At 40.3% G+C, this 27,235-nt stretch overlaps 3 protein-coding genes across 3 annotated transcripts; all 3 read right to left on the bottom strand.

The window, feature by feature from the left end:
• Nucleotides 1-91: 91 nt before the first annotated feature.
• LOC306750943 (coiled-coil domain-containing protein 106-like) lies at nucleotides 92-5,029 on the bottom strand (the record flags this gene model as incomplete). The annotated part of the gene is made up of 4 exons (XM_079234433.1): nucleotides 92-471; nucleotides 2,622-2,828; nucleotides 2,922-3,134; nucleotides 4,822-5,029. The coding sequence occupies 4 exons, from the start codon at nucleotides 5,027-5,029 to the stop codon at nucleotides 92-94; spliced, it is 1,008 nt and encodes a 335-aa protein (XP_079090559.1).
• Nucleotides 5,030-10,367: 5,338 nt separating this feature from the next.
• Nucleotides 10,368-20,539, bottom strand: LOC306750747 (annexin A13-like; the record flags this gene model as incomplete). The annotated part of the gene is made up of 14 exons (XM_079234220.1): nucleotides 10,368-10,514; nucleotides 10,720-10,832; nucleotides 11,286-11,361; nucleotides 11,613-11,714; nucleotides 11,801-11,869; nucleotides 12,121-12,200; nucleotides 13,645-13,678; nucleotides 13,807-13,977; nucleotides 14,100-14,194; nucleotides 14,301-14,376; nucleotides 18,288-18,410; nucleotides 19,389-19,477; nucleotides 20,374-20,429; nucleotides 20,511-20,539. The coding sequence occupies 14 exons, from the start codon at nucleotides 20,537-20,539 to the stop codon at nucleotides 10,395-10,397; spliced, it is 1,233 nt and encodes a 410-aa protein (XP_079090346.1). The 3' UTR covers nucleotides 10,368-10,394.
• Nucleotides 20,540-22,010: 1,471 nt separating this feature from the next.
• lrrc34 (leucine rich repeat containing 34) lies at nucleotides 22,011-25,303 on the bottom strand (the record flags this gene model as incomplete). The annotated part of the gene is made up of 9 exons (XM_079234219.1): nucleotides 22,011-22,362; nucleotides 22,432-22,558; nucleotides 22,998-23,153; nucleotides 23,257-23,411; nucleotides 23,495-23,590; nucleotides 23,674-23,802; nucleotides 24,361-24,447; nucleotides 24,580-24,841; nucleotides 25,212-25,303. The coding sequence occupies 9 exons, from the start codon at nucleotides 25,301-25,303 to the stop codon at nucleotides 22,186-22,188; spliced, it is 1,281 nt and encodes a 426-aa protein (XP_079090345.1). The 3' UTR covers nucleotides 22,011-22,185.
• Nucleotides 25,304-27,235: the final 1,932 nt, after the last annotated feature.

The raw sequence follows: 27,235 nt of genomic DNA, 5'->3' as shown, positions 1-27,235 counted from the left end.
GCAGTTCAGGTTGGTGTAAAAACAAACAAAAGAACATGTATTGTTGTGAAGGCATTATGTTTCACCCCTCCTCCATGCCTTGAAATGATCATCAACCTATCAAAATGCTCTCTGCAGCGCCCCCCAGCTGCTGCAGGTGAGAGTGCAACACCCTCGGCCTCTTCCCTGAGATGGGCAGCAGCTCGCCGGTGGCTTTCATATGGTCTATTTTCCTGGACAGGTCGGCGTCGCTGTCGATGACCAAGGTGCACCTGTGGGCGTAGCTGACCAGAGTCTCTTCTCCTTGGCGGAACAAGCCCACCAGGGGGACCATGTCTTTGCCGGCCAGATGGAGCTCGGCGATGGAAGCCGTGTTGGCGATGGTGTTGCGGTCGATTCCCAGATGGCGGAAGGCTTCGCTCATGCTTTTCTTCTTGATGAAGGCCGACAGGACTTGTTTGTAGCGGTGGATGACGTACTGGACACCCGTGGCTGGGTGGAAAGAATGGGACAAGGCTTGTTATTACATGGTTATTACAGAAGTGATGACATCGTAGTTAGTCATTGCAAACACAGTCTTGATCAACATGTGCAAAAACAACTTAAAACTTTTAACTTAAAGTTTTTTTTTTCATGCAATCAGTCTTAAAGTTTGATATTTTTCCTCACCTGAACTCTACTTTCCCATCTTTTTGTGTCTGTGATTATTGATGACAACATTTTTTTTTTTTAAGTATTTAGAGAGAGCGCTGCAGCCGACTGTAATGTAATCACTCGTCAATGTTACTGCTACTGACAACATTTTGGAGAGGAACCCTCCCGAGAAATACAACTTGCAGCTCGTTTAGTTGTCCCTCAATACTGGACCAATTTAAATTAAAAAGTAATTGGTCCAGTATTGAGGGAGAACTCACTTCTAAATTGTGGTCCTCATTTGTCACTTTGACCCAAATATATGAGAAAATAGGGTTGAGGTTGAGAAAGTTACCTTCTAACAATGTGTTACCCACCAACTTCCTGTCTTCCATCACAGTTTTATGTGGAATATTTATTCTCTCCACACCCTTTTCTAATTCCATCCAAATTCTGACAAGTACAAAATATTCTGATCTGCATTTCATACACATTTTGAAGCGGGATGGAATCTACAAATATCGAACATCACACGTTTTTTTTTTTGCTGTGACAACTTTAGATAAGCCTGTCACGACAGTTAGATTTTTTGTTGATGACGTGCTGTCCCAGAGGACATTTTAATAACACTGATATCATAGCAGATCATGTCTAAAGTTTACCCTTTAAAAGAGCATTTATTTTTTAGAATATTCAGATTTTTGAATTAGAAGGGGAAAAAAGAAAATAAAAACATATTCTAAATAAATAAATAAAATCACAACCAAACCAATAAATAAAAAATGGACTCCCAAACAGTGTTCCCTCTAAGCTGTACGCGTGCGCGGCCGCGCAGGCCAGTCGAAGTGGCCGCGCAGTAGATTTTTCAGACCGCACAAACGGTTTTTTTTCAGGGGTTAAAAATATTTTTTGCGGCAGTGTTTCTGAGATAGGAGTGAGCCATCTTCACAATAATAAGATCTTTGATGTGACGTGTCGAGTCTTCTTGGCCAATCAGCGTCCCGTTTCTCGACATGCGCTCTCTGTACCTCTGCTAGCGCTCTGCCTCCGTTAGCACCCCCCACCCCCGCTGTCCTCCTCCAGGCGCCAGGAGTGAAGCTCGCCCAGAGCGCCACATGAGCTCGGGCCGGCGCTGTTTAGGCTCCTCTTGGCGGGCCCTGCTCCAGCAGCTATAGGCTACCATGGCGAAAAGAAAGGCAGAGCAGGCGCCCCAGAAAAAGGTCTGCCTAACGTTCAAACATGAGTGGCTAGATGAAATAGTCCAAACTGACACTTTCAGACATATTTAAATATGAAGAATATGAAGTTATTAAATTGTTTATATAGGCTACCTTTAGGAAAAATTTAATAGGCCTATAATTATTGTTAAGCACTGCATTAGCATTTTTCTTTCAATGCAGTTCCACTTAAATGTTGTACCTGCTGAGAAATGACTAAACACCTTTGATACTTTTATTTTTTATATATATCATTATCAGTCATAACCAGTGAACCAGTCATAACCTCCCCTTATTGAAGTTCAACAAAGATCCTTTAAGTTCAACTAAACTGACTGGTAAAACACCATCATTAAAATGTTCCCAAAGTCCAGCCATTATAAAGGATATTGAATAAATATCAACCTTGTATACATATTGATGCATTTGCTGTCATCTCTTTGAATCCCCTATGGCTAACGCAGGCTTGTGGTCATTTTTGGCAGGTCGCATGGTTGCGAATTGCTCACAGTGCTGAAATGTGCGCTCAGAAAAAAAATTTTTTGCTCAGTGCTGAAAAAAATTAGAGGGAACATTGCTCCCAAACTCTGCTACTAATTATGTTTTCATGTTAGTGAACTTCTTATGTAAATGAACACACATGTTAACAGGCAATATGGAGTTCTCCTTCGATAGGTTGATAATGTAATTATTGTGATAGGCCCAACTGTAAATAACACGTATATACATGAGTCGTTAAGGAACAGTTATAAATGGTCAGTGACTAGCTTAAGGACTAGAAACGCGTATCACCTCTCTTCCTGCTGTAGTCCTTCCCTTTCTTTGATCTCTTCTTGTCCTTGTGGTGTTTCTTCCTCCTGTGTTCACTCGAGGCCGCCGACACTTCAGAGGATTCTGACGCCTCGGAGCCGCTGCCGCTGCCGTCCGAGGAGCAGGAAGAAGCTCTTTCCCTCTTCCGTGATCTGTTCTCCGAGTGCTGCACTTTGCTGGCTTTCGGAGCTGCGCGCGATCAACAACGACATAAACACACATGAATAAGAGCGTCCAGTTCCGATAACACGAGTCAAACACTCCTGCTCTCTGGACACGGACCTTCGGTCAGCGGACTCGGGGACGCGAAGGTCGGCACGACTCGGTTGCATGTGAGGTTTTCAATCTGGCTCCTCAGGAACTTGCGGTCCTGCATCAGGTCGTCCACCTGTCTCTCCAGAGCAGCGATGCGCTCCTGTTTGCTCTCCAGCATGCACTGGAGCTTGGTGATGGTCAGCAGCACCCGCGGGGGCAGGCTCTCTACATGTGGGGCAGCTAGAGGGAAGACAACACAGCCATGTGGCCGACGTTAAAACACACCGCTTATAGTCACATTGTGTAAAAATAACTTCTTTACAGGCTTCAATTACATTTGTAGTGTAAACCAGGAACCGTACAAAGTATTAAAACATGAATTAATCATCATTTTGACTATGAGGCATGAGTCTGATCATCATTTTTGCTCTTTAAAGCCACAATATTTTACACTATGTGCCAAAAGTAATGTAAATACTGTATGGCATGAAACAAAAAGTGTCCACTTTTCTTGCGACGCAAATAAAGCTGAAACTTTTTGTTCTGTTTTTTCGAGTTGCTAAAAGACAAATTGCTAAATCCATAAATAGGAAAAAGTATTATTTGCAAACCTCCTCAGTAAAGTGAACTATGACATGAAGCCCCATTTGCAGCATGTGGTCCACATTTTAATACAGACTGTGTTCACTCTGCAACAGGGACCACAATGATCTTAAACAGGGGCTTAAAGGGATAGATCAGATGTTTTGAAGTGGGGTTGTGTGAAGTACTTATATCTATAGTCAGTGTATTTGCCGACAGTAGATGACTGCTGGCACGCTTCCAGTTCCCAGTAGAAGTACCAGCACAGAAGCAAAGCATTGCACTGCTGTGGATCGCAACACTTATTTTAAACACAAAAAATAAAAAGACCCGCCTGGAAAATCCTGTCGGTTTAAGTGTAAGTTATATTCAGAATATTTATGTTGCTTCTTCCTTGCTGTGAGACAGCTATGCAGTCTGTTTCCGGCCGTTATCTAAACAGTGATTTTACCTCTGCAGGTCTACCTCTGATCATTATCGGACCAAACTTAGAAGTTGTCAAACGCTTGTTATCTTATGTAGTTTTTAAGATATTGATCAATTAACTTAAAAAAAGGAGTGGCTCAGCACACAACCAGACCTGAGTCAGCACTCGTTGTGCCAATCATCACAAAACATGCAGGATGTGTCCACGAGAGTACAGAAAACATACAATATCAAATCGGCTACTAGGGGGCGCTAGAATGCACAAAATGAGCACAACACAAATCAAACTGTTTGTCCAATCATCACAAAACATGCAGAATATGTTTCGTGACAATGTTGAACCGTTTGTGTAAAAGTATTTTGAAATCAATAGATGCTATTAGTTCCAAACATCACCAAACTTGCTGGATATTTAATTTGAATTAAGCTGACAAAACATGAACCCAAAATGCCAAGAAATATGACTGCCGTGAGTGTGCAGTTACTGAAAGGATGCGTACGTTGTCGTGATGAAACAAGTGTGTGATGTATTGGTCTCACTTCTTCTTTTGACTGAATTAAACCAGCTCAAGTGACTCTCCTCAGCTTTGTGAAGCCAGAAACCTGCGTTGCTGCTGCCTGCGGCTTTGAATTTGACAATTAAGCTGCTTCCTTCTGTTGCGCGAAAAAAAACAAACTTGAACCCAGAAGGTCCACTTGCAGCTATCTTTTGTTTGTGTTATTGTGTTACAATTACACAGACAAACTTACCGATGGAGGCGGAGGTTGACCAGCAACCCTCGTGTTCTGCCTTTTAAATTGGCTGTTTTTTTCAATGGACTCTGAGAGCATAGATGGATATAATAATCTGAGTTTGCCCTCGAAAGAGGACGACACAGTCTTATAAGATGCATGCGACAAAGCTGAAAACTGCTCTCACCAGACATGGCGCTGCTGGGCGTATTGTCTTGAACGGCATCGGCCGAGGCTCCCGATTGAAAGTTCTCCCACTTGATGATGCGCAGGTCATCCTGCTCCTGCTTCAGCCAGACCGGAGAGGTGAGTCGGTCTTTGCACCTCACGGAGCTGGAGTCGATCTCCACGCAGGGCGAATAACCGGACGGCTCCTGCTGCCACACGGACGCCATCGCTCCCGACCTGAGGAAGGACGAGAGGGGCGTTACACGGGTCATGTGATGGAGATGTGTCAGAGGCTTTCGGTATACTTATTATACTTATAAGATACTGAACTTGTCTAAACTAGCCTGAAAAAAAACTGCAAGGGCAAAACAAAAACAACTTAATTGTACTGGAAAAAAATAAACAATTTTGAATTAATGGTCATTTACTGAAAGAATATTGTGTAAATAATACCCAGAACAATTTACTTTGACTTCAAAAACTGTTCATTTGGGGTAAACTACTGTACATGAAAGCAGGGAGAAGAAAAAAAAAAAGTTCAATATCCGTTCTCCTTTCATTCTAGTTCTAGTTTTGGTGCAACTTAAGCCCTCCATTGACCACAAGTAAGTTAAAAATGTAAAATCTGTATTGTGGTTGACAGTCTAGGAGTTCTATCTGTTTAATTATGTAAAAACAAAGTAAGATGACGGGTTGGTGAGATGTAGAAAGCCAGGAACACTTTGTCGATGCCAAACAGCACACAGAAAAGTCTTTTTACCGATTCACATCTCGTAATTATGAGATCTGAATCTTATAATTAAGAGATAAAGATCTCTTTTATGAAGTACGGATCTTGTAATTATAGGATGCTCCATCAAAATTATAGAGATGTAAAACTAAAACATGACTCATCGAGCTTCAATGCATGAGTTGTGCCTATGAAGGAATACATTGAACTCTTGAATTGCTACGTAATGTTGCTGCAGCCTGATTATTCATCACGCTATAAATATGTAGGCGATATATGAATATAGGCGATACTTTAAGACAGGAAGTTGCTCTGCTGTTGGAGAGGTTTGGTTTCTTTTCGGATCCACATGACTGAACGATCAAATCTCATTGATTCTCTGAGAGATCCCACAACAGAAGGTCATTTCACACAGAAGCACGGTGCATTCAACTATGAAAAGCTGAGGTGTTATCTAGTCACTATGACAAATGTAACTTATCTTATAGATACAGGATAAAATATCATGATCACAAAAACAAGAACGAGTGTATATATTGTGTATACTCCCACTATTAATGTTTTTATCATACATTTATTGCAGGCTTTGTTTTGACAGCTGTTACAAAACATGGCAGTGTCGAAATATTTAGAATAAGGAGAGTAAATTAGCTCATGTGAGTATACAGAAATCATAATTCACCATTTCTGCCAAAAGGTCTACGTATAAAATGTAAGTATATGACAGTATAAAGTACCAGTTGCAATACAGGTGAAACGCTTTTTTAGGGAAACCGAATCTAACGGGTTACAGAATACAGCAAAACAAAGTTAATTAAGAGATACTTTCCCCATAATTATGAGATAGTGAGTCATAATTACAAAGGTTTGTGACTTCAATGTACTTTTAGAAACCCTCACAAGTTATGTACCTCTGTTTTCCAGTCTCAGTGAGTAAGTATGAACTACAGTAGTCCAAATAGGAATTTAAAGTAGACTACTTATGTGCAAAAAATACATTTATAAAAACAAAAAACAGCAATGCTTTTGATAAAGGCTCTAGTTAAAGCTTTAAGTAGGTTACGTTAATATGCATTCACACATATATTATTTACTTCTTCATGCAAAGCATTCATTCATGCATGTGAATCTTGATGAGAAAAGCATATGAACCAACAGCGACTAATGAACGTATCTGAATACAAGAACAATACATTAATCTATGCAGGGACTAAGATGTTTTCCTCGTTATAAGAACAGCGTTTATATTCAGCATGTCCTGCATTTAAATAAACATGTTACAGTCTGCATTAACTGCAGTTCCATGACATAGTCAGGTGTGACCCATCGGTTGATGTGGTGAACTGTTCACTAATGATGGACAAACAGTCCTTTTATTTCTGCGGCGTGCAACGCTTTTACCTTTTGTGCTGAATAACTTAATATAACTGAATAATTGATTAATCCTGAGCCACGTGAGTTCATGATTTATGAAGCATAAATACATTAATTAGAGCGGGATGAATCATGCATCAGTTAGGCATTCATTAAAAATGAGCAGGGAAACCATAGTTTTAGTGAATGTATTTTAGAAGCAGGCTGTTTAGACTTATAACTGATATCCGGTATGGTACTGTGCATGTGAGTCAGAATAAGATGAAGAGAAAGCTTAACTCTTTTATTCCAGACCATTTCAATTTGCAAGATAGTTTTTCCCTATTTTGTTATTATATTTATTTGTTTCTATTTGTATATATTTATTCTAGTGGGGGGAGAATAGGTCAAACAGCCAAGAAATGTCCTAATGTTTAGTCCCTGAGGCTCCAAATACGCTGAATCCTTCAATTCCCAGAATGCAACGCAACAGCATTCATACACGTCCTTATCTTCTGAATTACTTTATGATTTCTCAACGATAAGCAACAGATACACAGCTATGCATGTGTACTTTCACCCATATTGCACTTCTTAACCATAGATGGTTCCCGGCTGCAGAGTACACAGATGAGGTGGTGCATTCAGGTGCATGATACCTGAATGCACCATTGCAAATCGCATAACAGACAAAAAAGAATGGTTTTATCTGCTTGTTTTCGTCTGCATCGATGTGACAGACTCCACTATTCTTTAACATGTGCGAGCTGCAGCACGTAAACACACCATACTGCATTGATTAATCCGGCTTCAACACCTGACACAATGTGGAGTGAATTACTACCGCAGCCCGTGAAGGAATTTAACATTTGCAACCACTAATTAAGTGCGATAATGCAACGGCAAAGTCAGCAGGCCTTTTATCTTTATCTATATTGATTATATTGCAGGAATACTAGGTTTAAATCATTATATTTAACATGACATGCATTATAAGCCCTTATAACATTGTATAGTCTGTTGTTTAAAGGGTCTACCGTTCCTCCTTGCAGTGGTTTAATTAGCTTCCACCAAGATGGATGCTAATGACTATAATTACCTGCTAAAACGGGGGAAAGGAGCCACACAGCCGGTGAAACACACACAGAACAACGTACCTTCAAGAGGGTCCGGCGGACACAGCCGGTGCTGGAGGGTTTCCCGTGTCACTGTCGCAGTTAGTCTCAAGTCTCACTTCGCGTACAATGCCCCAGTTTTTTTATTATTTTATTTTGTATCAAAAAATATAAACACAGACGAGTGGAGAAACGCGAGACTACAGTACAACACGCATGTCTGAGGGAGGGGCGGCGCCGAGGCGACTGTAACGTTACGATGCCTTCACGGGAACAACTGAAAGTCGTAATTCTCCCGATCACTAGTCAGTAAATCGAGTTTTTATTGTTGTCATTATACAATACGAGATTGTACATGGAAATTCAGTTGTAGCCCGTTATCACGCCACACACATATAACATGTATATGTACACGTGTAATATTAGTATAATACGAGGTAAATTATGTTATAAAATGTCATGTTTCCCCTTATTCTTTCTCTTTTATTTCAAATTTGCATATTTCCGATATTTTTGAAGGCAGCAATGCAGCGGTGACAGGCTAGAAGGGGGCAAATTAATGAAACAACTCAATGGCTATTAGGCCTATCACTTCACAAAATATAGCTTTCTACAGAGTGAACAATTATTTTAGGATTTTATATATTTCAAAATGTCTTTTTTTGTCAATAAAAAATGTATACTGATAAGTTTTTATTTATTTATTGGTATTACTTCCCAAGAGTATCACAGTCAGAGATAAAATAAAACCAGACATGATGATGTTACAGGGAACTTTATTTGCTTTAGACTAAAATTCTTTGGCTATAGAGAGACAACAACTATTCCAACAACTCCAACGGATGCCCATGTTGCAACGATCTCATGTACAGCAGTACATGTACCTTGTTGCTCACAATAGTGGTACTTTTAACACATCTCAGCTGCCTTATAGAGACACACAAATTATATCAGACTGTCCAGATGTTAAATGTTTCTTCTCATATACTCTCTGGCCTAAGCAGTACACTACATTATATATATATTAAAACACTCTACTGTGTTAGTCGTAAAATACAAAACAATATATTTATAACAAGGTGAGGTGTATTTGGATTTGTCAAGTTTTTCTCGTCCTCTCGTCTGCAAATTAGAAAATTCTTAACATTGCATATCTTTCACGACACCGACTAAGATTCCTTCGTTTCATACGTTCACATTTCTTCATTCTGACAACACAAACTTCAAGCCACATGGAGTGATTGCATTAGTTGTAACAGCAGTGAACCATAACGGTCACTGAGTTTGGGGCACGGAGGGTGAAAGATATAGGATTAAAAAAATTAAACGTGAATAAAGAATAAATTGATCTAAAACAGATTAATACTTATATGATGGTGATAATCGTAACACTCCTATCTCCTTACTTTAATAAATGCAGCAGCAGAGAGACATACTGACTGTTTTTTCCCACAGTGTACAAACATGTTTACAATGTTATTATCCTATCGAGTTGCACCAGCTGATCAAATCACACTCGGTTTAATAACATCAGTGTGAAGACAGTTGGCTCCTGGAAATGTTTAAGTCTTGGTGCTCGTTAACAGTGACGGAGACTTTCTCACCACTGTGTGTAAATGCTGGTAAGTGTGTTAAGAACTGGAGCTCCAAATTGACTAAGAAATGGGCGATGCAAATTTCGTGATTAACGTCTGTGGAAAAAAGTTTAAAAAGAGAGCGACCCACATTCCCAGTAGCCAGGTTAATAATGATATTACTTCCACCCTCCTGCTGCCTACATGATGTCACATGGAGAGACGGAGCAGTAATTAGTTTGTTAAGACAGAAAACAGCAGCGCCCTCAGTATAAACATACTCTGCTGTCTCTGCCTCGGTTGTCCAGGTCCAAAATCTGCTAAAATCCCCAAATAAATATAAATAAATGATGTCATTAAATGTAACAGAAATAATATAAAAAATAAATATTAGGCACTAATTAACTGATAAAATGTGATAAATAGGTATTTTGGATTTAATTAGATTCTTCATTTATGAACCTTTGTATGAATTCCCTATATAGGGGAATTAACAATAGAAGAGTATATATATATATATATATATATATATATATATATATATATATATATATATATATATATACATACACTATTCTATTTTTTAAATCTATTTATTCACTATATATATATATATATATATATATATATATATATATATATATATATCATATAGAAGAAAAAAACTAATATCTATGTGTCACATTTTATCAATAATAATACATTTTTAATACAACTTTTGGTACATTTAATGGCACATTAATTAATTGTTTTAGTCATTTATCTATTTCTGATTTTGCCAGATTCGGTCCTCCATACATCCTGCTTAACTCTCAGACCTTCAGTGGCAGATCGCCAGGAGGAGGCGTTTAAAGTCTCCGCCGCACTCGTCCTTCAGGGCCTCCTTCAGAGAAACATCGTATTTCTCCAGGTACAGATCTTTGATGGTCTCCAAATCGTACTGTTGAAGAAAAAGCAATCACGCGTCAATCAGTGCTTTGATTCTCATTCTGTGAAACCTGATTTCTCCCAGTAACCCAGCAGTCAATACATTAATTAATTATTGATAAAATAGCATAACGATGTGGTTAAGAATGAGGTCAAGGCTGTGATGTCATGTCTGTAGCTAAACTCTGCTAAAAGTCGTGATGTCTTTCTCCACTTACCTCGGAGCGAGTCACGATGATGCGAATGAGCGTGTCCTCGTCGGTGCCCGCTCCCGCCATGGCGTCGTTCAGCCGCCTGGCGAAGTAGAGCTGAGGGTTCTTAGCAACTCTCACTGAGGGGAGGAAAGAAAGGCAGCCATTTAATTCCATTGCAAAGCAGGGGATTATATATCTAAATGTGCTCAAGACTTCACATGAATTAAAATCACGACACATGATCAGGAAGAGACAAACGTGTTGTTGCCCCTGTTAGCTAACCTTCCATCAGATGCAGTGATACAACATTAAAGGGATGTGGGAGACAACGCTCTGCGCCGGGGAAAGCTCCAAAGTGTGTGGTGAGCAAATACGACCCTGAATACATTAAATATTAACTCATAATGGCAGGTAGTCATGGGTGTAGGCAAGCAGAATATTTATTTTGGTTGTTACAGTGGCATGACATATATTTACAGCCCAGTTTAGCCTTTTCTCCTTTTTTTTTTAGGAAGGTGGTCCTAATGAATTCGGATCAAAGATCAAGTATATTGTGTTTTATTATTCAACACGGTGCATTTCATACTAACCAAGAGCGATGTAGCATTTCTTCAGCGTCCCAGAAGTCTCGTTCTCAAGGGTGTCCAGGATCTCGGTTCCAGAGAGCTGTGGAGAGGAAATTACTAGTTGAATCAAAGCACTGGCAATGCCTTTAAAGTACAACGCTTCATTCTCCTAATCCTATAATTGAAGCTGTTCGGGACACTTTAAAGCCCCATGAGAGTCCGTCTGCGCTACACTTCTCGAGGGTAATATAAAGACGCCGGCCCTGATCAACTCACATGCTCGTCAGGTCACGGACACTGACATGTAATATCGCCGCAGCTATCTATGGACGGCGCGACACCAAAACCTACCTGCTCGTATATCTTGAAGGTGGCCTGGAGCTGCAGGTAGTTTCTGGAGGCCAGCACGAAGCTGAAAGTGGACTCATCGGTTCCAAAGCAACCCTCGCCCGCCTGCGTTGAAAACAGCAAATATTAATATCTTCCAGCGTTAATGAATCTGCGATGAGGATATTGTGAATTTAATATTGAAACGGTACCTCAAACAGGCCGGTGGCGTCTTGCTCCGCCAGCTCCTCGTCCACGTCGTAAGTCTCATCTCTGTCGCCCTGGAGGACGAAGAGTGAGATGACTTTATCTGTGCGGCGAGTTCGACTGAAGCAGCTGTATCTGGCCTCCGTTTTGCTACTGAGAGGCTGTCTGGACTGTGGCCAGCGTGTGTGTGTGTGTGTGTGTGTGCGAGTGTGTGTGTGTACATAGGGAACGGTCGGGCCAAGGGAGAGTGAGCTCGATTTCAGTCCCAGAGCGGACGGGAGGATTTCTGTTACGCGAGTGGAGTAGAAAACTAAAGGCCATTTACCTGCAATAGAGCCATGAGCAGCTTTCTTACATCCCCGCTTGTGTCTCCCTCAATATCGGCTTCAAGATCACGCTCGTGCACTGAAATGTAAACACAAAAGGGTCAGATGAAATGACTAATACACTGTTTATTTTATGTCTCGGTATTTAAAGGGGAAGTCCACCCCGACAGTACTCTTGTACCAGATACAAGTCGATCATGTCCAGTCGTTTTTTTATTTATAATAACATTTTGGGTTTACCCACTTTACCTTAACCAGCCTTAAGTTCATAATTACCCTATTTTTGTCAAGGCTGACCTGATTTCCCTTTTTAAACATCTCAAGTCTTGTGACTGCAGTGTGTTTTAGTTCATCCACACCACCAGTTAGTATCTTAGCCTTGAAAGAATCCTTCACTTTATTGAGAAAACCAAACATTTACACATAAATGAGAAATTCCATTGTTCTCCTGCCCTCACTATGTGTGTGGATGCACAGCTGTGCAGTGAGCTAAACACACCTCCGGTTACAGTCGAAGGCGGCAAATTGCTTTTGAAATTTTCCCATGCAAAACTGCAAAAACAGTACTGGACAACAAATTCAATGATAATGTTTACACATCAGAAAAAAGACAAAATTACATTAAAAAAAGAGTTAGCTAAACCAAAAGGTACTTTCAAAATGAATTAGTACAGGGACGAGGAAACTGGATTCACATGGTAGAGTCTGGAGCTGTGTCCAAAATCACTCCCCTGTTCACTCATTCACTACTTCCTGTATGAAGGACACTCAATAGTTTACTCAATAGTGCTCTCCAGTGAAAGCTCAGCATTACGCCCCCCCCCCCCCAGGAAGTACATTAGATGAAGTATTCTAGTAAACATACATATAAAGTCTCCAGGACGAATGTTAAAAAGAGAATATAGTGGCTAGCTCGGTTAGCAGTGAGCTAAACATAGAGAGTTCTCAATTGGCGAAAAAAACCTTTGAGTAATGAACAAAGTAGATGTTAGTGAATAAAATCCGTCATCAACGCTGATGTCGGTACCATGCTAACATGCTAGCTAACCACAACCAGCTAACCACCTCATGAGCTAATTTAGCAGCTTTACCCGAGTCTTTCACAATCAAAAATACATTTTTAACTTTTTATACAGGATGCCTTAATATAAAGTGACAATGATAAAGTAGTATATTTGGAATATATTTAAAAGAATAACAGTATTCCTTCCACACGTTGCTACTTGCTAAGAAACTCCTGAGTACTGAATGAAGATGTTGATAAATGAATCAGCACTGGCGTTGTGAACAGGAAGTTGCAGCAGGATGGGTCTTGACTAAACTAAATGTGACTGTACTATTCCTGTCCCTTTAACTGAGTAATGTACAGTATGTTACGAGTGTAAATGAGTCACAATTACTCATTTCCCCCTGGGTTCATAACACAAAAAAGGGAAATAGTGACCTTTAGTAACAACGGGGATGAATGAAAATGTAACAACTTATAGGCGCCGAGTAGTTAAGTATATTTAGCAAGGGCTTACCTTGAAAGTAGCATTCCTTGAACATGGCAATGTCCTGTGGGAAACAAATATACAAAATTAATACAAATATTGTCAAAAACAAAAGTATCCAAACTCAATGGCACACAGACTGCTGGAAAATACGTTCTTAAATCATTTGGCGTTTTTAAATTAGTGACTGACAGCGTTGGTGGCGGTGCAGAGGATCTCCACCAGGACGTCTTCATCGGTGCCCGCTCCCTTCATGGCCTTCCTCAGCTCCTTCACGGCGTAGATGACGGGCGGGTCCAGCATGGCGAGGATGGCGTTCTCAAAGTTCCCCGACAACTCTTTCTTCAACACGTCCACCAACTCCTGTCACACAGGGACGGAATTAAATTGGGATAGGTGATTAAAAGGGGCAACGGAAAGAAAAATGGTTGTTGTGGCAAAAAGAAAATTACACAGTATTCTGTGTATTATTGAATGACACTCACATCATCATACTTTTCAAAATAGGCGTTTTTAATTTCCTGTCGCTGAGCCGAGCTGCGGTTTGCCAGGATGTCAATGATGGCCTGCTCATCAGTTCCTGTGGTGGGAAAACAACACACAAAGAAAGATGCAAAACAATGATAAAACAATGCAATAATACTTACAAGAGCGTTACTAGAACTACTGGAACATTTCCAACTCACCGAACCCTTTGCAGGCTTTGCGGATGGCTTTGATGTCAGCGACGACGTCAAAGTCCTCGTAGTGCACGATGGTGGGCTGAGAGGAGAACAGAAGATTGTTATTAACCTTAACCTTAATAATACGGTTGTATGTGATCATTTGTTTAATTAAGTGCAGAGGGGTTAATGGTAGCTATGCAGCAGCAGATGGGGGAGGGGAGGGCGATGACACAATGCGTTGGTTGAGGAATTTGAGGCCAGAAGACTTTAAACAAACTTGGTGGGGGCCCGGCGGTCGCAGCGTGCCGTGCAGGGGCCAACACAGGGTCTGGGGAAGACTAGATCACCCCGAGAAGAATTATTGTATGCCACTTTTTCTGTCCCATAACAAGGAGACTGTTTGGTAAATTAACTTTCATATTGTTATTGTGATGTAATCAATGTATTTATATGTTGGAAAACCAGTTGCTCTGATAATTGGATATTATTTGAAGTGTAAACCACTTTTAAAGTACCCTCTAAAATTATGCATTCAAATAAAGCTTTTTCTCTCTCCACTTTAATTAAAGTTACCAAGGAGGTAAATGAATTAACACATGAGCACAGAGGCACCAAAAAGACACCCTCCCCCATCTTTGCACTTTGGACTCTTTCCCAAAAACACCATGAGCCGACTCCCTCATTCATCCACATACAAGCGCGCGCGCACGCACACATCACGGAGCCGTGATGAAGTCCGCAGGGGAGTGGCCCTCTTCCTCTGCGTAAAACCCAGACGCGGTTGTCCGTCACACGGTGTCATTCGCTTACATTTAAAGAAACACCCCAACAAAAAGTCTGAAACCGACACGAATTGCTCTCAATGTCCGCTGGAGATCCTAAACACACTCATCACGCAGGTTGAATATCGGCGACAATGTTGCCGATCCATGAAGTCGCTACATTTTGCATTAAACACGTCATTATTTAGCGGATTTTCCAAGATTGAAACCCGTTAACTCGACACTGTCGCTCACACTTGGAGCAGAAACACAAACTGCTTATTATAAGATTATTTTCTCTCCATATATCTATCTATATATATATATATCCATATCCATAAATCAGTGCGTTTGTAACGCACACTCTCAGACAGCGGTACCTACTTGACAGTTGCCCATTTTCAGGATGTTTTACTGCCGGCTGCCGGGTGCTCTGTTGGTATAAAGCGGTGGAGTAAATAGTTCTCGGTACTGAATGTCTCGCGGATACGCGCTTCGGCCCGGAGCAGCAGAAAGCAGCGTCTGACGTCACCACGGACCGTTGGTTAACCCTTTACAGTCCACGACCACTGTAGTATCCCATGATGCACCTGGACAGACCTAGTGTACAACATGGCTGAAAAAAGTACTAGTACTACTACAAGTACTAATGTCACAGTGTAGAAATACTCTGCTATAAGCAAAACCCAATTTTTATAGATTTCATGTGATGTCGTCACTTTACTGCTTTATTTTATGATTGATATTAATATGTATATATATATATGTATGTATATATATATGCATGCATATATATATACATACATACATACACACACAAATATGTACATACACATACTGTATACATTATATATATATATATATATATATATATATATTATGTATACAGTATGTGTGTTATATGAAATTATCCACTCACTCTACAGTAGTTTTACTTTTGATACCGTAAGTATAAAATGTCAGAAATTACTTCTGCACTTTTTCTTCAGTAAGATCTTCAATGCCATACCTTTTACTTGTAATGGAGTATTTTTTTTTTTACCATAACTTTTATTGAAGTGAAGGTTCTATATACTTCTATCGCCACTGTCTTCCACAAGAGTGGATGTGGCTTTAGCTCATCTTGAGTTTTAACATTGAGTCTATAAGAATATGCCACATTCAAAGCTAAATATAAATAAAAAATAAAGTGTGTGTGTATGAATATATATATATATATATATATATATATATATATATATATATATATATATAAATACATATATATATATATAAATACATATATAAATACTGCTGACCATGACCTCTGACCTTCCTGGATATGGGTTGACAGCTCATGCTCTCATTTCTCCACTGTTCAAGCCAAGTTTCCCATGTTTGTAAATCAAGTCAATTATGTATTTATTTATCATTTAGAGGAAGTTCTAACTTGTTGAACAGTTTCTCTGCTTTAGTGCACACCATTTGCATCTGACAGCAATGGCCCAAAAAGTTCAAATCTGGTGTTCTACAGTATAATTACCGACCATGCCAGCCTACGCTCTCACCATTGGTATTTCACTGAACCTTACAACTGTCCCTACATCATAATTACTCACCCACTCAGGAGGAGAGCGGCTGCCCTTTAGCCCATGACGACTAAATGCATGCAAACTGCTCCAATCAGGTGCTCGCTAACACCAACAAAGCCTTGCAATTAGACGAGGATGAGTCATCTCCCTTCACTGTGTGATTATCTGGAGGATCAATCAGGGAAACTTTTTAGACAGTATCTAAGTCGGTGTAGTCTCTAAGTTTCTATCAGTATCGAATGCCACGATGTGACTCATATTCAGGATAAGATGGTGATCAGATCAGATTTTTAGTGATCTTACAACAGGGGAAACTCATTTGTTACGGCAGCTCAAGAGTCCAAAAGGATACATGTCATGCAGTGATGAATACAAACTAAACCAAAGAGAGAAATAAGTAAAAAATACTTTTGAAATAACACAACATAGCTTTAAACACTTTACACATCTCAATTCGCTCATAATACACACATGGTGTGGAGCATATTTCCCCAAACTTTAACTTCTCGATCGTTGTTGATTGTTGTTCTCAGTCACGCAGCTCAGTTGTTGAACATCAGAGTTGTAGACTTGAGTCTCACATGGTCCCCATTTAAAGGAGTAATTTGACATGTTGGGTGTAATATGCTCTCATGATTGGATGCAGCTGCTTCCTTAGCTTAGACGGACTGCGTTTGGACAAAGACAGCTAGCTGTTTTCCCTCATTTCAAGTCTTTATGCTAAGCTAAGCTAACGTGGAGCTGGCTCTAGCTACATGGTTACTCTACAAATGTGAAAGTGTTATCAATTCATCTCATGTAAAATGGCAAGTCCATGGCAAAATCGTGGCGTGGTTTCGGTGGACAACGCTAGTCCCAAAATGTCAGATGATTCTTGCTTGAACTTGACTGCTGAGCTGCATTGTGGGAATTGTAGTAATCAATACTAGAGACTAAACAGTCACAATATGTCAGCCTCTCCTGTTGCTTATGGAAGTATACTACTGTTAATATAACAGTAATACATGACGTGTCCTAAATGACTTAAATACACGTCTCGAGAAGAATCAACGAAGGCCACGAGTCCATTCCTGGTACACAAAGTGGAAAATGTTGCTGTTGCAGGCACCTGTTACTGCAGCAACACATGCACCGTAAAGAGGAGGCTCACTTGTTTCGTATTCTCCAGTTGTTCGTACTCCTTAGGTGGAAGTTTATTGACATTTTTCTTTTGCCGCCATCAGAATTTGCTGCTGTAACAGCCCAAATACCTGGATGGCTGCAACACTAACATGACTGGAAGACCAAAGTCAGAGGGCACCGTTTGCCCGGCTGCTCCGCAGCTCCCAAAGGTCTCAGGTTGGGGATGTTATGGTGTTCGTTTCACAGGCGGCAGAACGGGGGTCTGGAAACAAAGACGGCATTCATGAGCGCTTTACTTGCAGAAACATTTTTGGGGGCGGCAAAGCTCTGCAGGAGGCTGAAGTCTCAATGGGAGCAAAGAGGTTTTTTGTTTGTTTTTTTACTTCTAACTTTCTTGTCAATACCGCAGTATCAATGCATAAAACACAGTCCTCATTTGTTACGGAAAGCTTTGGCTGCAGACTCTCTCTTTTCGTTTTTTCTTTCCTTCCTTTAAGACACTGGGCTTTTGTTGCCTGGAACAATGCTGGACTCATACCCGGTGCTTTGTTCACCTGCTCCTGTGGCAAGATCCCGGCGGCGCGGAGGCATCCGCTCCGCCTCGCCGTGCCCAGGTGGTAGTTTGGCGCGCCGCTTCCCGGCATCCCCCAGAAGGTGTGCTGCATGGTGTCATTGTGCTGCAGGTGGGAGGAGAATTATGAAACCTTTAATAAACTTATCACTAATCTGGCCTATATCTTATCATGAAAGTACAGTGTCCTAATTTATACTTTTATTACATTATTATTGTTAATAACTAACCTTTTGCTCGTCAAAAACATTTCTATTTCTCTCCCTTTCCATCTGTTGTTTCCTCTCCTCTATCTGCAGGCAAAGGTCTCTGTAATACTGACTTTTGATATCCTAAAGAAAAAACATAAACCTTCTGTAACTACTTCCTGCATCAAATGTATTTTAATTGTCTTTATGCAGAGAGCAGAAGATAAAGTATGACCTCTCTGGTGATGTTGTTCTGGTTCAACCATTGTGCTCCATGCTGATGAGCAGCTGATACTGAAGCCTTTTCCTGGAAGAAACTCTCAGCTCAACCGTTTGCTCATATTTGACGTTGTTTCATGAACATAAATCACTACTTCCATCTAGTGGCCATATGCATGAAATGCAGTTTAAAAACGCCTTAAAGAATTGGTCTGGCAGATCCTGTATTTTTATTATCGTCAACAAATCCAATGAAAAAACTAAAACTAATAATCAATTGATCCGACTAACACTTAGTACCTGTATAATGTATTACTCTATATCATGTATTGTACCTCCAAAAACTATTAAAAACAGGGCAGTAAGCCACACTGTTGCACTAAAATGTGCATTAATCCTCTGATAAAATTATTCACTAGAAATATTGCCTCGTTAAAAAAAGGTTTTCTGAAAACTAAAGTACTTAACTATTGTAAAAAATAATATAACTTTGTATCATTCTTCAGTAGGGGCCAATGTGTTTGGGGTTGAGCGTCTGGATGGGGAACGTTTTGAGAGACGGACCGGTGCGTTTGGCTTTTTGTGGGATTTGTTAACAATAAGCTTTCAAACTTTAAGCCAAGGAAAAAAATGAAAAAAACATGGCAGCAATTTGGTGCATTTGCTCTGAAACATACGGTGATGGATGCGTGAACTGAAAAGGTCCTCCTGGGGTCAGTGCTCTCCAAACACATGGTCCCTTTGAGTGTTAGTGATGGCAGAGGAGCTGAGGGAGAAGAATACACAGGACACCGTTAAATTCAACTAAAATATGAGGTGGCATTTGTATTTGTACATTGTATACCCCTGTAAGTTTGAGAATATCTAGAGTCACTATTTTAGTCCTTTATCAAGCATAAACTGCCAAAACTCTCAAATGTGAGACCTCATTTGCTCGTCTACAATTTCTCAACAATGGAGTAAGCTCCATCTTCTGATGAAGATCATGTCATATGACCAAAAGCACCAGAAGAAGCTACTAAATGAACCTCGTGGCGAGATAGTTCTCTCATTTTATATAATCAAAAATATGTGCACTCCCCGACGTTCCACCCAAATTTGATTGTTGGATCATCTCATAAAAAACAACAATGGGCTTTAACATCCTCCACTGCTCTGGTTTCATGTTTCCACCTCAGGAACCCAGTAGCACCACTGGTTTGAGGTCCGGACCGGTCGAGTTCTTGTCCACATACTTTTGGCCATTTGCTCGCTCACATCACGCTTGTTTCACCTCCTTCTGAGGCCTCGCACATGCAATAAAGTTTCATTTTTATCTTGTTCATCCTTGAGGAATCTTTTCTTTTGAGTGTTGCGAGACACATATATATATATATATATATATATATATATATATATATATATATATATTGAGAGTGAATGACTAACAGTGTGTGAATGATCTCACATTGGTCCTCGAGAGAGGTCTCCTCGCTCTCATCACTCGGCCACCTGCATGCCTGGAAGCAGAAGCAGAGAAGATAGAGCACAGTTACCTTTTGGATATTGATATAATTGGGTGATTAAGACCGATGACGTCAAATGAAAGCTTTATTTATTTTTTTTACTGAATGAACGTTTGCTTAGCCTTCATTCACACGCGTCGGTGAGGCTGTGACTCACCAGCGTACCGGCCCAGGGCTTTGAGCTCGGCGTCTGTGTTTGTGCTGCAGCGATCGCTGGTGAAAGACGGAGTGAATTAAAAAGGCCACTTTCGCACCTAAGAAATCAAAACACATGGGATCATCAGATGAGTGGACCTGCCTTTGTCCTTTGTCCTCATGCTCATCATCCCTGTGATGAGCGCTGATATAATCACATGCATTCACTGAAGTCTATTTCAAGTACATCTTTACTGTTGGAGGACTTTTACCACTGTGACACTCACACAACGGGTCTGGATGTTTTAACCCCCGTTGACTCCTCACTCGTCACCTCCACAGTTCTCCTACCCTGTGGAAATCACATAGATCAGTGCTGACTATTATATAATTCACAAGAAAAGTTTAGTGATTTACAATAGATAAAAAGGTGCCACAGTGCAAAATGCAGTAAAATATCAGAGTTAATTTAGTTAAAAAAAGTCAGCTAATTTAAAAAACAAATAATTTCAAAGAAAGATTAGTTATGGGGCTTTTAATGTTGATTAATTATATCTCATAAATATCATTAATGTTTCTTTACTAACGGGTCCAAAGCAAGTTGAGGATCCCCGACATACATTCTCATGACACCGCTTACTTTAAACTGGAATTACAGTCAGGCGACAATGTAGTGAACATGTGTGGGGGAGAAAAGCCTATTGTAAGTTATTTTATTCCATTTCAAATGTTTACGATCAGGTTGAAACTCAAACAGCGAGTTCAGGTCAGAAAACAGCTTCATGCTTTTCATCATTTGTTGTAAAATTTAACAAAACACCAACATCTTGGAACTCAAAAACAAACTGTGAAGTTAAAGCATAATATCTTAGATTTATTTATTTTTTCCCTAGTAAATCCCATTGTATATGAATGCAGACGCAATAGCATACAAACCATTGCTGATGCAGCTGGGCACTGAGAAAAGTGTGACGGTGACTCCATGGTTTTCCTGAGATAAATACACATAGAAACACTATGTTATGCATCATAGTGTCGATCTTTGGGGTTATTTTTTGTGTTTTCATGCAGCACGTGAAACTAAACATTACATTTACAAACGGAGTTAGGTTTGAGGGATTATTAAAGCCCAAAACACGCAAAACAACACATTGTCCGCTGGTGGTGTCACATATTTACCGTTTTTGTTGTGTTTCGAGTTGAAAAGCTGCACCGGAAACTAATTCGAGGAAGATTGGAGCAGAATTCAGTTCGTAAACGTTTAAAAATCTGCAGTGATGACAATTTACGTCAACAACTCAGGACGTCATGACGTAACGATCTCCTGCCGCTAGAGGGCGCTGGTTTACACATAGGATTATTAGATGGAAAGAACTGAGAAGGTCCTCCTGGGGTCAGTGCTCAATTTGTTTTTCTTTTCTGGAGGTTGAAAACATTTCAAATCAGACAAGATGTTTTGGGGAAAAATGTTTTATTCTTTTTATATATATATTTCCACATAAAACAACGACACAGAAAGTACATAACACCAAATTAAACTAAGGGTTTATATATATATATATATATATGTGTATTTATTTATTTTTGTAAATAAATAAAATTAAATGCATTTCACAAAGTTATATCGTTATCATGTCACCTGATTGATATATTTCTTGTTACTGAGGGAATAGATCGAGATAAGTAGAATCATTTTCTCATAGACTTCTATACAACCAAAAATAACTTTTAAAACTCAAAAAACTAATCTCACAAGTTTGAGACTTCTGAAATTAATTTTTCTGGTTTAGTTGCATTGTTTTATTGGAGTTTATTGACGAGGTTTTGAAGCCCATCAGGACTGCAGGGAAACGAGCTGCTGGCTCTCAGCGTGAGGCGTGGCGGTGAAGTCGTGGCGTCTCCTCAAACCGCGGTGGACCTCAGAGAGGAACACCCGGCCGTCCACCATGTACGCACTGATGTCCGCCTGCTCCGGATGCAGGCGGCCGCTGGCGATCAGCTCCCCGAAGGCCTGAAGAGGGAACGCGAGAGTTAAAACATGACGGACCAGCGATGGGCCGGGACGTTTTGGACATGTTACCTGACAGACGGGCTCCTCCAGGTGGTTCCCCCAGACGTAGAGGCGGTTCAGGGTTGTGTTGGCCGTCAGCGCCCGAGCCAAAGACAGCAGACCCTCCGTCCTGATGTTGTTACTGCTGACAGACAGCCTGAAGGACGGAAAGGGTTTATCTTCTGTGTATGCTTCCTTAAAATAAGAAAAGACCGGATACTTTCTGCTCTTCAGACCTTTAAAAAATCTTAAATTAAGTAAAAACTGGATTATTTCTCTTCTTCAGACCTTTAAAAACAACTTAAAATTAATAAAAACTGGATTCTTTCTCCTCTTCAGACCTTTAAAAAGCCTTAAAATAACTAAAGACTGTATACTTTCTCCACCTCCGACCTTTAACAAACCTTAAAATAAGAAAAGACTGGATACTTTCTGCTCTTCAGACCTTTAAAAAACCTTAAATTAAATAAAAACTGGATTCTTTCTCCTCTTCGGACCTTTAAAAAATCTTAAATGAAGTAAATACTGGATACTTTCTCCTCCTCTGACCTTTAAAAAGCCTTAAATTAAGTAAAAACTGGATGTTTTGCACTCACTCTCTCAGGACGCACCCCGGCCAGGCGATGGCCTCGCTCAGGTACGCGGCTCCTTCATCCTCGATCCGATTGGACGACAGATCTATGACCTCCAGGGTCGGGTTCCTCTTCAGCATGTCGGCTAGATGGCGCACGCCGTCGCGAGTCACGCGGTTACTGCACACGACAAGAGACATGGTCAGGTGGGAGAGCGGGAGGGTTTTAAAAGGCTGGGGGATGTGGAGGATGTTAAGAGCGTGGAGGATGCTTGTGTCGCTACCAGCGGAGGTCCAGGTAGCGCAGGCTGCCATTGAGCCGCAGGCCTTCAGTCAGCCTCTCCATCCCCGTGTCCGTCATCTCCATCTTCCCCAGGTGGAGCTCCACCAGGCCGCCGTTCACCTTCAGCATCTCAGCGACGTGCACCGCCCACTCCTCCTGCGGGGACGGACGTCTGGACCCAATGCCGACCTTTGTATTCGCGAATCCAACGTGCTCTTTGATGCTCTGTGCGTTCGTACCTGGTGGCTGAAGAGCAGCGGCCGGCTGATGTCGACACAGCGGAGCGTCTGGTTGCTTTTCAGAGCGATGGCGAACGCGATCACGCTCTGAGTGTCCTGATGGGGCGGAGACGTCCCACAGATCAAAAGGAAGTACTTATTTTAGAGCATTCAGATAAGATATAACTATCTATATTTACCAGGTCACAGTTGGCCAGCTCCAGCTCCCTCAGGGTGCTGTTCACCTGCAGCATGCTGGCCAGGTGCATCGCTCCTCTGTTCTCGATCTTATTGTTGGACAGTCTGAGAGAGAGCAAGGTGCTGTTACACTACAGGGAGAGAGAGAGAGAGAGAGAGAGAGAGAGAGAGAGAGAGAGAGAGAGAGAGTGAGAGAGAGAGTAGCGCGTAAACACTGAATAATGACCCAAAATGTCACTTTGAATAAAAAATGTCCGACTTCCTGTCAGGTTTTGGGTATCCCTCCAAGAGGCTTTTAAAAAATTATATTATATATTTATGTTTTTTTTACAGATGAGCACGGAGCTGCAGACAGGAAGTCAGACGGCATTAAGAGACGGACCAACAAGTTGTTGTTTTCGTCTTTTCCTGTGGTTAGTTTGACAAGGTATTTAGTCCGATGGGAAACAGGAAACCAAATATACGAGTTGAATTGTAAACGTATACCCAAAAAATGTACTATTTGCAGTAACCAGATTCTGTAAAATACAATAAAATTCTGAAAACATGAAGGACTCGGCTGAGACCAACAGTCACGTGACAAGGATTAAGTGAAATTTCAACTGAACTAGAGGTGTGTGTGTGTGTGTGTGTGTGTGTGTGTGTGTGTGTGTGTGTGTGTGTGTGTGTGTGTGAGAAGGTTATAAAACCTGAAGGCTCTTGGCGAGAATTTCAGCTCCATCGCTCTGGATGTCGTTGAACATCAAGTCCAGAGAGAGCAGAGACGAGCCGTCCTCCTGCTAGGTGAAAACGGAAAAGAACATAATTAATATGAAATATGACCCCAAAAAATACATGAATAAATCACATGGTGTCACATCAACCATTTAACCAAATCTACTTAATCACATCCTCCCTTTCCTGCTCACCTGTAAGAGGTCAACCAGGTGCCCAATCCCTTCATCGGTTATGTTGTTGTACCTGAAATCAAGACCTGTTGGTACAGAGAAAACTACTTTTAGAACATACATAAACCATAAATAAAACTGTCCTACTGAGCTCAGGTGTTGCTGCTCACCTGTAAGCCTCTTGTTGTTTCTCAGACACTTTGAGAGAGCGAGAACGTCTTTGTCATGGAGTCGCTGAGCGTCTCTCAGATGATGGTTTCCTGGCAGCTTTATTGTCACACTACTGCCAAAAAAACAACAGCAACAACACTTAAATTGACTTCATGAGCAGACATTAATGCTGCCTTCAGGTGTACTGCGTAACAGCTTGATTCTGATTCTGATCTGAAACCTGACATGTTGTGTTGTGTTTTTTTTTCTAAATTAATGAGTCAGGACCAAAAGTAAAACCTGGCATGTGATCTATGTTTTTGACAGATGATTTGCCCATAGCATATAAGTATTAGTAATAACATTGTATTCATAAACTGTTGCGTAGCCTTAAATGATACCGGTATTAACCAGCAGCACATGAAGGCAACATTAACCTAAACTGTTCCCTTTTAGCTGAAAACGTTACCTTTCAGTCATTTAAATTACATTTAACTACTTACTCCGTGGCCGTGGTCTTCTCCAAAGCTTGTAAAACGAGTGGATTTACGTCTATCACGTGTTCCGCGCAGAAAGCGGCGTAAACCTCGAACATATTGGTGGAGTTTGGAGGAGTTTCTGTGGCAACAAGAGAAGACGGCGTCCCTCGAAGGACAAACGAGAAAATTATTTCTAACTTTCAATTGTAAACCAAAAAAAAGCACCATATATATATATATATATATATATATATATATATATATATATAGGATAGAATAATAAGTAAAATGCACAGTATATACAAAAAATAGGATGGAATCATAATAAAAGATGCATAATATATACAACAAAATAGGATAGACTAAATATTAAATGTAGATAATTATCTAACAAAGCAAGCAAAACAATAGTGCACAGATGTAGCCAAACAGCCAACAGTATAACGCTGTTATAGTTGATGAATAAAGCCCCAAAATCTTAAGTAGAAGCCATGATCTTAAAACAGTTGTGGATTGTTGTGTCTGTGGATTAGTATGTGGATTCATTCAAAGTGAATTGTGAATTTTTGGTAGTCCCATATTTTTGCTACAGCACCTTGTACATTATACATGCATTGTCTATTTTTATAATTATTCTATCCTATTCTTTTGGATACATTGTGCATTTTTATATTGTATTGCTTACCTGTATGCTGCTGCTGTATAAAATATAATTATATATATATATTATTGTGTGTATATTAATATATAGATAATACTGTAGTAAATATAATATATATACATATTATTATTATTATTATTTTTTGCTGCTGCTGTCCATCTACACCTCACTCTCGTCCGTTTTCCGGGGCGGTGTTCATCTTGACCAACCCAACTCGCTTCACTCGAACGAAGTCTCGCGAGAATCCCCGACGTCACGGGATAATGGCTGCAGATCGCGGATATTAGAAGGTACTTTTCTTCCCCTTGCTTTTATTTTACTTTATGCCGAATAAATAACGGCGCATTTACGTGTGCGATGCGCCGTAATCGACGACGCGTGTGAGCGATCTGTCGAATTAAATAGGCGTTTCTGACATTTTGAGCAGAGTTACGTCGACACACCGCCGGCACGAGCCGTCGAACCTTCGAAATAAGAGCACAATGTTTTCCGCGCTTTTTCGGCCACTACGACAGCCGTTGGTTTCGCACTTTTATCGCCCTGGTTACGCCGTTAACCGCCACTGTCGCACCTCGGGTGGCAGGTTAAGTCCATGAAGGACTCACCTGTCCAGGTGAATTGGGAAACGGCCACTTTAAGTGCGTTTAATGTGTCTACGACGCCGCTGCTAACGTTAGCTTCGCCCTGAGGCCCGCTACGGGAAGCAGGCGGGAGCTTTTATTTTCCAAAACTACGTTTTACATCTCACACCTGTCAAAGCTGAGGATTCAGAGAGTTACACCCATCCATTAGTGTTTGTAAACATGATACTTGCTTTTTAAATATATATGTATATACTTTAATTATGGTTTGTGTCTTCTTGCATGTCCTGATATTCTTTTTGTTTTTTATAGCCACAATTTAAGAGTTAAAGAAAGCGGAGGCGGTGAAGCAGACACACTACTGAGAGTAAGTTGACAAAGACACGGTAAAAATAATAATATTTATACATGTAATATATATATATATATTTAAAATAATATATATTAATTTAATACAATAAATATATTTATATATATATATATTATTTTACATTATTGTATATATGTGTGTACAATATTGCAGATATAAAAGTACATGAATACAAAGACATGAAAATGAAAGAATCATAAAAATCATAATACATCAAACTAAATGCAACAGTGCCCTCTTGCTCAAAATCGACATAAGTAAGGATTAACCTGTTTTCTTGTTCAGTGGTTTTCTAGACGTTTAGAGGACAGAAAGCTTGAAGCGGTTGTTTTTACGGATGTGAGACGGGTCCTTTCCGAATACTGTGAGACAGGAGATGGAGCCAGACAGCTCCATTGTTGTCTAAAAATAACGTAAAAACAACAAGCAGAGAGCC

The sequence above is a fragment of the Taurulus bubalis genome (assembly GCF_910589615.1).
Source record: "Taurulus bubalis genome assembly, chromosome: 18".
Taxonomy (NCBI): Eukaryota; Metazoa; Chordata; class Actinopteri; order Perciformes; family Cottidae; genus Taurulus; species Taurulus bubalis.
This window is presented reverse-complemented; position numbering and strand designations above follow the sequence as displayed.